The sequence below is a fragment of the Lissotriton helveticus genome, chromosome 4_1 (genome assembly GCF_964261635.1).
Source record: "Lissotriton helveticus chromosome 4_1, aLisHel1.1, whole genome shotgun sequence".
In the NCBI taxonomy this organism is placed as follows: Eukaryota; Metazoa; Chordata; class Amphibia; order Caudata; family Salamandridae; genus Lissotriton; species Lissotriton helveticus.
Window position 1 is genome coordinate 1,321,987,621 of NC_136063.1, and position 12,985 is coordinate 1,322,000,605.

Genomic DNA, 12,985 nt, shown 5'->3' on the forward strand with positions numbered 1-12,985 from the left:
GATTGTAGAAGATGGCGCAAACACAGCGTGAGCACAGTGCGAGCATCGGCATCGACTTGAAGGGAACCGTTGGGGTGTGATTACGTTATTACGACATTGCCTGACTTCAAGATGGCGGTTTAATAACGCTGACAACGAACGCAATACGGTACACACATCAGATACCTGTTGCCAGCTCTGGTGCCTAATTGCTTAGAGACGTGGGACGTTGGTCCGTCTCTACTACTACTTATTGAGATCATTTGAAATAAGGTACTTAGTTATTTATTCACCATGTCGTTTTTTAAAAAACTATTGCAGCAAGCTGCAACAACAGAACCCACAAAGCATGGCCACTCTAGATTCCATAGTGCCCCTCCTGCATTTTTACCATCTGCTGGCGATCCAGTAATGCTGTGGAAAGATTGGTAAGAAGCCCTTTTAACTTATTTAGATGCCATCGGTGGTGATGTGTTTGTACCAAATGCAAATTGGCTATTCTTAAACATAATTTGGGGGCAGAAGGAAGAAAGGTTCTAAAATTATTCCTGATTCCGACCCATCAGCAAGACAATGATCAGATGAGGAAGAGGATGATGAATTTTCACAAGCCCTGAGAACTTTGGAAAGAATTATTAATCTAAGATAAATATCTTTGAGGAGCGCCATAAATTCTTTACTAGAGAGCAGATGAAAGGGGAGTGTGTGGATCAATACATTACTGTATTGAGAACTTTTGCTTCTACATGTAAATTTCGTGACTTACGCGATGAGATTATAAGGGATCACTTGGTAAATAAAACGTATAATATGAAAATTCAAGAAACGCTACTTAACATGAAGGAACCTTCATTGGAAAAAGCTATTTTGGCAGCAAAAACAGTAGAGAATACCACCCTATATGTTAAAGAATTGAAACAACAAGATGTTGCCAAATGTGGAGATATGTTGAAAATGATAAATATTGTGCAAAAATTACACAAATTAAACATAAAACCCACTAGTTCACAAGACGAGGAGATGTCGTCACACAAACAAGGTTTTAAAAATAGCAATAAATCTGCTATTAAATGTTATCGGTGTGGTAGCGAAAAACATGTTGCTTCCTTTACCAACTGTCCAGCGATTACTATCAGATGTTATAAATGTAGACGCTTTGGTCATTTCGCTTGTGCATGTAAGGATCAAGAGTGGAAGGGTAGACAAAGCGTAAGTGTTGTTCACAAAGCTGAAGAAGCAGAATCTGAGGATGATGAGGTGTTAGTCATTGAGGAAGCATCTGTGAATGCTTTGGGTGATTTTTATCATCCGCCTAAATGTAATGTGCTGATGTGTGGGAGAGTTGTAGGTGTGTGGACAGGTTCATGCTGCCCGTAAATGACCATTGACCTTGCAACGTACAAAAGCTTAGGGCATTCTTGTTTAGCGGCTACTGAAGTTAACCCGGTGCGTTATTGTGGAAAGAAAGTACCTATGTTGGGATTTTTTTCCACAGATACTTGTTTTAAAGAGAGAAGTGTACAATCCACTGTGTATGTTGTCACTGAAGGGAAGAATCTTTTGGGTTGGTCTGACAAACCGTTGCCTGGTGTTATTCTAGAACCAAACCACCTAGAACAAGTTTTGTTCACTAACACTTGAACATAAGAGGGACTGTAAGTGGAAAGATGATTTTCCAAATGTTTTTGCAACAAAGCTCGGCTGTTTAAAGGGATTCTGTCATAAGATAGTCTTAATGGGAGAGGCCAAATCAGTTATCCACAAGGTAAGAAGTGTACCTATTACTATGAGGTCTGCTTTGAAGAATGAATTGAAATGGCTGCAAATGGAAGGTATTATAGAGCAAATAGAATCTGCTGATTGGGTAAGTCCGATTGTTTTAGTTAGGAAATCGAATGGGAGGGTCCTTATGTATGTGGATCTTCGCAACCTAAACAAGTCCATTTGAGTGGGTCAGTACCCCCTTCCTAATATTGATGAATTATTAGCAACCGTAGGCCATACCAAAGAAATTTCGACTTTGGATTCATCACAAGCGTACTATCAAATTAAATTGCATCAAACCTCTAAGCACTTAACTGCATTCATTACCCCAGAATGTTTATATAGATTTGTATGTATGCTATTTGGTTTGGCTTCTGCTTCTGCAGTTTTCCAAAGAATTATGCAAAAATTATTTGTTGATGAAAGCAATGTAAAACATTTTCAAGACAATATCTTGGTATGGGGCAAGGATGAACAAGAACATGTTATTTTACGAAAAGTGTTGACAAAACTAAGCGCCGTCAGTTTGACTGTAGGTTTAAACAAATGTAAATTTGCAGTAATACGGGTGGAATATTTGGGTCATTCTATTTCAGAAAATGGTGTTAGCCCGAAAATGAAGTTAGTAGATGCAATAAAGAATGTCCCAGGCCCGGTCAATAAAGACCAACACAGATCGTTCTTGGGAATATCAGAATATTACGCTAAATTCATTGATCATTTCTCTGACATTGCTAAAGATCTGAGAGATTTGTTGAAAAAGAATGCTAAATTTAATTGGACACCATCTTGTGAACATGCCGTTAAGAAAATGAAGGACTGTATTGTTAATGCTGTCAATTTGAAACCATTTGATGTGAATGGTCACTCCATTTTGGTGACTGATGCCAGTTTGTATGGGCTAGGTGCAGTTCTTATGCAGAGGAAGGATGGTAAAGAACGAGTTGTGGCTTTTGCTTCTCGCACGCTGAAGGGGGCAGATGCAACCTACAGTGTCATTGAAAAAGAAGCCCTAGCATGTTGGTGGGCGAACAAGCATTTCAAAAATTACATTTGGGGTCGTTCATTTGAATTAAGGACTGATCATAAGCCTTTTTATTGATTTGTTTTCTACCAAGGGTGCAGGTAAAGCTACACCTAGATTAGCGAAGTGGTTGTATTATCTACAATAATTTTCATTTCATATAAAATATGTTCCTGGCCATACCAATGTCAATGCCGATTGTTTATCACGTTTACCATTGTGTTGTGATGGTGAAGAAATACAAGAAGGTTATAAAGAGGATGAGGATATTGTGTTTGCCACTTTGTCTCAGTATGGTTAAAGGTGCCATTCTGGAAGATGAGTGTTTAGCCAAGATTTCCTCCGATAGTGCTATGTAGACCATTAAGGAGTTTTTGGATGTGGGTTGGCCTAGGGACAAGCAGAAGATGTTTTTTTTGAATGAGTACAAATGAATTTGGGATGAATTGATTTGGTTGAATGGTAAATTGTATAGGGGTAAGAGATTGGTAGCCCTTGAAAAGCTAAGGGGTCGCGTGGTGAATTTGATACACGATGGTCATGGTGGCATGTCTGGGATGAAAAGGAAGGCGAGAACGCATTTCTGGTGGCCAAAAATGGATCATATGATTGAGAGGAGAGTGAGAAGTTTGCCATGTGTTAGGAGTGATAAAACCCATAAATCTCAAGAGACAGCGATTACCCCCGTGAAGATTCCCGATGGACCATGGAAGAAGCTTGAATGGATATTTGTAGGCCAATTGTTACGAAAGGATGTGTAGGTAAGTATGCTTTGGTGTTAATGGATTCTTTTTCTAAGTGGCCTGAGGTCTAGTTCGTTAGTTGCGTGAACACCGATGCTGTGGTGGAGTTTTTAACTGAAGTGTTTATGCGCGAACGATGGCCGAAGGAGATAGTTACTGATAATAGTCCCCAGTTTGTGTCTAGTCAGATGATTGAATTTTTGAAGGTTAATGGAGTTGCGCATCATCGCACAGCTCTATATCATCCTAGGGAGAATGGTTTGATTGAGAGGTTTAATCGTGTTTTGGTGGAATGCATGCAATTGGCTGTGTGTAGTAATTTAGACTGGAAGAAAGAGGTGCAGAAAATGTTGTGGAACTATAGATTAACTGTTGTTGGATAAAAGGTAGAAATCCACACTTTCTGGTATATTCAGGCTGGATGTGCAAAGGTAAAGAGGTGGCCTATGATGCCGAGGTTACAAAGGACAAGGTGAAGGAGAGGGTTAAAAAGTGCCGACAAGGATATCAGCTGCGGCATGGAAGATTTACAAATTTCAAAAATGCATCTTTTAAGACGGGCAATTGGGTCCGGTAAAGAAAAGGAAGTTTGGGTAGGAAGGGAGAATCAGTGTGGTCTTCCCCATGCAGAGTGTTCAGAGTGTGGGGTAATACTGTGGAGTTGGAAGGTGGTAATGTGTGGAATGCCAGGAAATTAACGAAGTGCTATGATGCTGAAGTGGTGGGTAGACATTAAAGCCCACGCAATTGGCCACTTCAAATGTTATTTCATATTTATATGTGTACATAGTTATATGTCATAATTGTATTTCAAGATGTTATTCCATATTCAAGGTGGTTTTCATATTTACATTTTATACATAGCCCTGTTTGATATTTGTTACTAAAGAGAGGAGATATGTTGCATTTGCATCTTTTAGGTACCATCGAATATTGAACACAGCCTGTTGGAATGGTTGAGTTTCAGTTGTCTGAACAAATCAACAAAAGAACTAATAAAGTTCTGTTTCGAAAGCACTTTCATTTCAGTATTTAGTACCCTGCAGAGGAAGCCTCCCCTCATCAAAAATAGCCCCCCCTAAGAAGAAAGGCTTTTCAGTGAAACCCCTCTCTAGTAAGTTAAATAAGTTAATCAGACTCCAATTTATTACATTTGCACATATTTGGAAGTGTGATATTTCTATCTTATAGAAAAAAACGGAAAAGGCTGTGCTTGAAAGATTACATGCCCTTGAAGGCTCATTGAGAGCACTTTTACGTCATAAAACTTTTAAGGCTGACTCCGGAAATAATATCTTTAAAGAAAACTTAACTGCTCAGGAACATTTCCAATGTTCTACTAAACTCATGCATTCCTGGTTTCCAGCATTCTTGAAAAAAATCTACCCAGAGATTGATCTTTGAAATGGATATGTTTCATTGTCAACGGTTATCTCCTTACAAGCTATTTTTAGCCAGAGTAGAATATAAAATGACTCCAAAATATCTGAGAATTTTATTGAACCATAAGGTTAGGCTTTGGATTTTGATGTTAAGATTGAGGACGTTACCACTAAAAGATTTAACTAAAAACTGGGGGGTACACTCAATAAATCTGGCTTCTGTGATTTTCTGGTTTTCATTCCTAAAGGAGCTAAGCTCAGATTTTTTTTACATTTCTTTCATTATCATTTTAATACACATAATGTAAATAACATAGTCGTAGTACATTCATCTGCGGAAAGACAAAAAGCATAATTCTTTATTAATACAGGATGCCTTTCCCTGTTAGAATTGATTGCATACCTTTACAGTTTTTAAGGTATACAATGTTTTCCCCACTTACAACAAGGTAATTAAATGAAAAAGGTTGTCCCGAGGGACTCAATATTAAAAAAAAACATAATTGGGCATCCTTAAGCTTTGTATATGGCCCTCTCAGCCCCCATTCTCACGTACTTGTTGTGGCACCAGTTTTCAAATTTCAGTAAGGCTATCACATTCTCTTGCCAGGTCCCGCCATGCACTACCATTCTCAAATTCCAATGCAATAGGGATTTTTTGGTGGGGATCATCTTCCCATATTACCAATATTGTATTTACTTTCTCCTCAGGAACCACAAAATTTCAATCGCATTATTCCTGAAGGGTTTAATACTGGAACAGGACTCAATGGTGTGCTGACAACTGTCCCATTGACTGCAGCTCTGCAGACACTGATCTTTCTGTGAATACCCCATTTGACTCAGAAGAGAGCTTGTTTCCTTTCCAGTAAAGAATTGGCTTGGTAGTTTGGTCTGCCCTGTTCCCATGATGCACTGGGCCAGGGTCAGACTAATTTGCATATAGCCAGGTTCTGAGCTGGGATGGTGCAGTGAGCTAAAAAACGGTGATGGATCAAGCCTTGATCTGTTGACTGGGTAGGAGTGTTCTGCTTAATTCAGATGCTCTGTCCATCACCACCCCCTTTTCTGAATCGTTTTGGCCACTATAGGAGTGGAAGGGTATGCTCAGACATGAGTCCCTTGCTCACTGCACCATCAGGATTCAAGCAAGCCGGGCCGAAGACGGCTGTAATGCCAGAAACCGGTCCCCGGAAGCTTGTTTCCTTTCCAGTAAAGAATTGGCTTGGTAGTTTGGTCTGCCCTGTTCCCATGATGCACTGGGCCAGGGTCAGACTAATTTGCATATAGCCAGGTTCTGAGCTGGGATGGTGCAGTGAGCTAAAAAACGTTGATGGATCAAGCCCTGATCTGTTGGCTGGGTAGGAGTGTTCTGCTTAATTCAGATGCTCTGTCCATCACCACCCCCTTTTCTGAATCGTTTTGGCCACTATAGGAGTGGAAGGGTATGCTCAGACATGAGTCCCTTGCTCACTGCACCATCAGGATTCAAGCAAGCCGGGCCGAAGACGGCTGTAATGCCAGAAACCAGTCCCCGGAAGCTTGTTTCCTTTCCAGTAAAGAATTGGCTTGGTAGTTTGGTCTGCCCTGTTCCCATGATGCACTGGGCCAGGGTCAGACTAATTTGCATACAGCCAGGTTCTGAGCTGGGATGGTGCAGTGAGCTAAAAAACGGTGATGGATCAAGCCCTGATCTGTTGACTGGGTAGGAGTGTTCTGCTTAATTCAGATGCTCTGTCCATCACCACCCCCTTTTCTGAAGCATTTGAGATTAAGCTAGGTTCACTTCACACTTATTTGCTCGGTTGATTAGAAAGGATCACTGGAGATGGCTGTGTTTCATTTTTCGAAGTCTGGGATGGCCATTTTCCCTTTTGGACTTTCATCAGCTAGTGGGCAGGTCACACTACTCATCCATGGCAGTTAACATTGTAACCCAGAATCCACTGCACCAGTTATATCTCCCAATAGATATGTGAAGAGACAAAGCCGCAGTGTGCCGGTTTACCAGGGCGCCACAGACTCTCTCTCAAAGCATGTGGTAAAGGAGGAGACTGTTATGTAACCTAATCAGCCAGTAGACAGTCTGTTGATGGGTAGGACTGGCCCATTTTGATTCCAAAGTTAAAGCATTACATATATAGAACTTTGAGCTAAATGTGCATTTGCAGGTTTAACATTTTGTTATTTTTTTACAGGTAAAACATTTCCCCAATGAAAGCCTCTTTCCTACAGCCCTGTTAAATTTTCCCTTCCCATGGCAACATAGGAAAACAATTTACTTCTACCATTGATGGAGTGAAACTAAATTGATGGGTTTGTAAATGCCCACAAACCTATGAGTTGAATGCTTAGCTATTTTTTCAAGGACAGCTTGCCTGGAATGTCCCAATCCTTGTCTATATCCCTAAATGTGAGATTGTGGAAATTTCTCATTTGCAAGGATAACATTTCACCAAGCCTGATTCTTTGATTCATGATTGCCATTTTGACGTTGAAAATGTTTTAGTTTCACAAATAGGTTTATGAGTCTGAGTCCTGCCGTATGACACTCTGCACCTACATACTGCCTCTATTCCCTGTGCACACTCAGGAAGATTGCCTCCAACTAAAGTTTCATTTGAACCAAAGGAAACCCACCTTGCAAGGAACATAAGGGTCACACGTGGATACAAGAAACAACGTTCAAGTCAGCTGTAGGTTAATATAGTTAGCCAGAATATTGTGTGCAGGGTTTAATTTCGTGCCTACGATAAGAGTTAGGAGGCCTCTGAAACTGCCCAGCCTCCTTTACATTAAACTATGTTGAAAAAAGGCCTTTTTGATTTGATTAATATATGATTACTAATATGTACTATGAGATTTAGAGGAGGTGGATCTCAGAATGCGGCGAAAGGGGAGAGGAGTAGTAGCGGAGTTATAATAGTGACTTGACTCCCGTTTTTAGATAGATCTTGACATCACAGCTGAATTCATAACTTTTAGCAATTGTCTAAAATATACAGAGTGAGATTTGGCTTTACTCATTTCTCTCTCACCTCATGCTATTTGGCTGTGAGATGTATAATTCCTCGTCCTATGGCGTGCTTGCATTTGGAGAAGCTGGGATTCTCATCTAGATTTTCTTACCAAGCTCTAGAATCCCAGGTCTGGTCGACTGAACCTTTTTCCCTGTCTTAAAAGCATGGAGGGAAGATCTTTGTTATCATATCATTAAACAACATTGCAATCCAAATTTAACTTACACTCAAAGGACCACTGACTACAAAGTAGAATTTTTAAGAATTTATTACATAGCCAAAAATAATTGTTTGTACAAGCATCTCAGCAAAAGATTCAGTAAATAAACCGGAACTAGACGACTCAAGATGAAAAGCAAAATCAATTCAAGGATCATTAGGCAAAGAATTACAATCCCAACTTCAGTCCGAGACTGCATTTACAAAAGGAAAAAGAAATTTTGGTTAGGCTGTCCCTACACTGACTCTAAGGTGACATCCCTACTTAAATGTAAATTGTAAATGTAAATTGATACTTGTATAGCGCACCACTCACCCGCAAGGGTCTCAAGGCGCTTGTACGAATACCGCTGTGGAACCCATCCTGGCTTTCCCTGTGAGGTGTCCACTCCTGGGCACCCCCAAGGTGAGGCCAGGCATCCTTAGCGTTGTGGGGGCCGCTATGGAGATTAAGCAAGCTATTGCCCAGAGTTGCAGAGTGGGACTCCATGATTGGAATAGGCACCGAGGCGAGAATGATCAGTTCCGTGGAATTTTTTTGAGCCCAAGACCCGCCGAGGCGGGGAATTGAACCCTGGTATCGGGCTAGACCTCTGCATCAGGATCTGCCGCTCTAACCATTGAGCCACACTTAGCATTGTACCCAGGCAAGAATAAAGGTGTCAGCAGTGAAGACTTCCTAAGAAGTACACTCACTTTTTTCATAAGTAGTTTCTAACTACTGAGCTTGTTCTAAGATGCTCCTTCCTACACCCTACTCTGTCTTGAGTTCCCAATCTACCTACATCCTGCTTTTTCCCAAGGCCCGTGCTCTGTCTCTAGTCTGCTCTCCGCTAGAACCCACTCGAATCTGCCTCTCCACCCTCCGGTGCTGTCCTTAATACAAAACCCCAAAAACAGTTGACACGCCTTCAAGCACGCCCCTCTGGCAGGTGTGGGTCTTCGGATTTTTCCAGGATGGCTCCTCCCCATCAAGCGCCAGTTGGAGTGTCCTTGAGTCCCAGGCACCTTCTCCGCTAAATGTTGCACTCCCAAATTCCTTGGCATCCTTTCTGCACTCGCGCCTACCAACCTAACTACTAAACAATGGTTCCTTCTACCCAACGAGCCCCGTGGCCTTGCACCTGCAGGCTGATGTACGTGAGTTGAAACCTTCCAACATTCGAAGTTACAATTCAACATTTGCTGAGGACAGCCTTTCCCAAGAATAAGAAAACATTTTCTTCGACTAAAGCTAACCAAGGAAAAGAAATACAATTAGGCCTCTACTAGCTTCAGCACATCTCAGGCCCTTGGACACTGAATGCATTTCTAACACAGCATAACATTACATTTCATCGTTCTAAACGTTAATTCTATTTTCAATGCAAGCAATGCATCTTTTCATATTAAAACCCTAGGTTAATTCACTCATTAATAAGCATCTGTATTTTCTACTAAGGCAAATTACAATTCATGCGACATTTCACCTGTGACTACATTTTCTACGTTATGCAAACTTCTATTATTGTTACGGCACTATTTTATCTATGATTAAAAAACACTCCATTACTTATTGCACTGATCCACGACCCGAACATTACAATTCTAAACTACATTAATAAAAAGTCCTCTAGATATGTGGGTGCTGACTATGAGTGATTATAATGCACCCCTACAAATTTCAAAATAACATGGCGCTCTCTCACATTGCAGTACATAAAGGGCTATTTTTCATCTGACAAATGTACTCCACCATCACATGCCCATTTCTTTATGTCATACATTTATTGCTATATCTCAGTGTGTGCAGAATTCTACTCCTTTGTGTATTTTTATTTCAACTGTAGACCTTCTTTAATGTTTTTCTCAGGACTTAGTTGTAACCCAGACCGTAAGGTAGCCAGCTGCCTTATTGCTTTTGTAACTTCACAAATCAGTATGTCCTGACCCCAAATGGCCATCATATCTTGCGAGACCTTATCTCAATCGTGTTCTTTTTGTTGTCAAAGCAGCGGTGGCTTTTTGGCTGTTGTACTGCTACAAACACTTCAGTGTGCCCAGCAGTTCTTGTGATGCTGGCTGATTGTGCTTTTGCTTCAAGCTTGTTTACTAATCACAGTGCTCAGACAGAGCACTATAAGGCAGCATCTGTGGAGCTGCTGGACTCACTGGAAATCTATGCAGTGTATTGTACCACCAACAGTACCTATTTAGAAATCAAAGTGCTGGTCAGGTGAATGTTCCTGCTTGCGCCCATGAAAATCCATGACTCTGCTTCCAGTTGCCTGTGTAAAAAATCGGAGAACTCCGCGAAGCGGCTCCTTTCCCGCTTGCGCTGATGCAGCGTAGTTTTAGCTCTAACCTTACCCGTCACAAATATGTATCATAAAGTGTGCACTTCGCACATGTTCTTAACGGCTATTAAGTTGGAGTTGTGCACTTGACATCATCATTAAAGTGCATTGACTGTAGGATTAGAGATTTTTTCACACTGTGTCTTAACCTTATTAAGTGATGCATTCTTTGAAGACTTGATGAATAAATCATTCTTACATATTAAACGTTTACTTGCTATAGAAACAAAAATCATTTATGCAATGTGTGTACTAATGTTTCATTTGTTGCATTAAATGTAGTTCTTAGACTTACACCTAGATAGTCAACATTTTACTGTATGCCAGATGTAATATGAGTCTAATGCACAGGCAGTGTACATGTATTCAGGATTGAAAGCTCACACTCATATTAAAGGTGCATCATTGATTCAAAACTTTAAAATTTACTTGATTAGGCCAGTTTTTCATTCTGCATAAAATGCTGTTTTCCATTTTCTGCTCACATGACTTTTCTTTGCCGGTGAAATTCACATGGTTTATTAGTAAGCATATATACACTATAGTACTAGCGATAGAGAGAGAGAGTCTGAGAAGAAGAACTTGATGAAGAAGATGGAGAGGCATAGCGTTAATTGAAAGGTCTTATTCAGCAATGTCTCAACATGGCTCAAGTGAACAAGGACAATCCCATGTTTAGTGTAGGACATTTCTTAAATGTTGCAGATTTCAGCATGAGAATGGAAAAGGACAATTGAACCACAGATGATTCGTACAGAGGGGGGGGTTCCTGGGACATTCTGGTGAAAATAACTGGCGTAATCACTGGTGGACAATTCTGCATTCTTTCTGTGGAATTTGAGAGGTTTAGACCTCTATGCTTTCCCCTGATTCTTTGCTGAGTATGGCTTAGAGTAACACTTATTTCCCTGACCTTAGAAGTCTCTTGACCAAGCTTCTGAAATGCTGACACCTTCCCATTCTTCCTATTTGTTCCCCTGCACTGCCTCTTTTTTTCTCTTTGATTGAATTCCCCTAGTTTTGGGGATTTCTTTTAGATACAAACATCCTCTTTAGTTTTGACTTTAACTTGGATGATCTTAGATTCACTCATGGATAGAAGAGGGAACCAGAAACTTCTCTGTGCCCCATAACTTAATATTGATCTTCTGTAATTGCTGTGACTGAACTTCTTGTTTGCTTAAAACTGGAAAGCTTTTTTAGGAGGTTTGGTTTTCCACTTGTTATTCTGTGCCTTTGCAGCATGGTGCTGAGATTTGTATACCTTAACTTTATTACAATGTGTAATAAATCTTATTAACATTCCTGGTCCTTATTGTGTAGCCAAGTGGGTTAGTTACACTGTTAATTGATAGTTGATTAAGCTAATGTTACCTCAAATCACCTTGCGATTGACAATAAAGGTTCATCGGTGGACAAATGGTGAGGGGGTTGGCCCAGAGAGCTAGAATAGTGTTGTTTGCCTCATTAGCTGCCAGGCACTCCTTTTTGTTCTCTGGTCTGCTTACTTGCTCAGCTCCTCAAGCACAGCTCTTTTCTCTCCATCTCCTATCTGGCTGTCACTTCATGACCAGTACCTCTACCACCAAGCTGCCATCACCAGTTCTGGCAGCACCATTACTTGTAGCACCACCATTCCCACATCACCATTACCGCAGTCATCATTACCACTAACTCACTCAGCATTTGTTCACAGGTTTCTGCATGCTTTGCCTCATGAAATACAGACATTTTAGCTTTACCAGTGTTTTTTTTCTAAATTGAGTTTCTGTTTTCAATTTTCACCCGCAGGGCTCCCGCGGGAGCCACATATATTACCATGGGGACTGATGTGAAAGGTCCATTAGAATTCTTTAGGGTCTTCATGCCTTTCAATTTCTCTGAACTGAGCTGTTTGGGCAGTGCTGGCTGTTGAAGTGTTAGGTGGGCATTCTTTTTTTTTTGGCCCATGATTATGTTTGCCTGTCAGGTTCAAGCATAATTTGTACTACGATTCTAACACACAGTTTTTGTAAATTACATTTTGTGGCGAGCAGCAAGCAAATGTATCCTCTGCATCTCCCAGAGGAAGTATGACACAGTTGTGTTTGGCAGTAGATGTAAAATTTGGACTGCTTTTTGTTGACATTCATTCTTTCATTTTGTATTTATCTCCCGCAGCTGGTTGTCGAAACTGAAAAATGTAATATTTCTATGAAGATGGCTTCCTCAGAAGACGTAAATGACGTAATGGCGCATATAGGCACGTGTCTCAAGAAGATTTTCCCTGGTCTGTCTCCAGTGTAGGTACTTAACATTGCATGGTTTCATGACAGCATGAAAAGCCATATGTTTTTCCAGGCTGATGGTGAGAATTAAAATGTGTGTATCATTAAGAAACAAATCTTGTACTTAGGAATAGACCTAAGAACTCTGATACTAGCGCTGCATGTAAAACGCTCCTTCTGCATTTAACTTTTTAAATAATTAGCCTATCTTGTTTTGCGCCGAGCGATCGCGCTCTTTTATTTTAATTTGC

General features: G+C 40.5%; 1 protein-coding gene across 2 annotated transcripts in view; it reads left to right on the top strand.

Moving 5' to 3' along the window:
• CARMIL1 (capping protein regulator and myosin 1 linker 1) overlaps positions 1-12,985 on the top strand; it is a 1,033,060-nt gene that overhangs the window by 335,664 nt on the left and 684,411 nt on the right. For both annotated transcript variants that reach the window (XM_078687906.1, XM_078687907.1), the window contains exon 5: positions 12,628-12,749. In XM_078687906.1, coding sequence (XP_078544032.1) covers positions 12,628-12,749 — 122 coding nt within the window. The remainder of the gene's footprint in view (positions 1-12,627; positions 12,750-12,985) is intronic.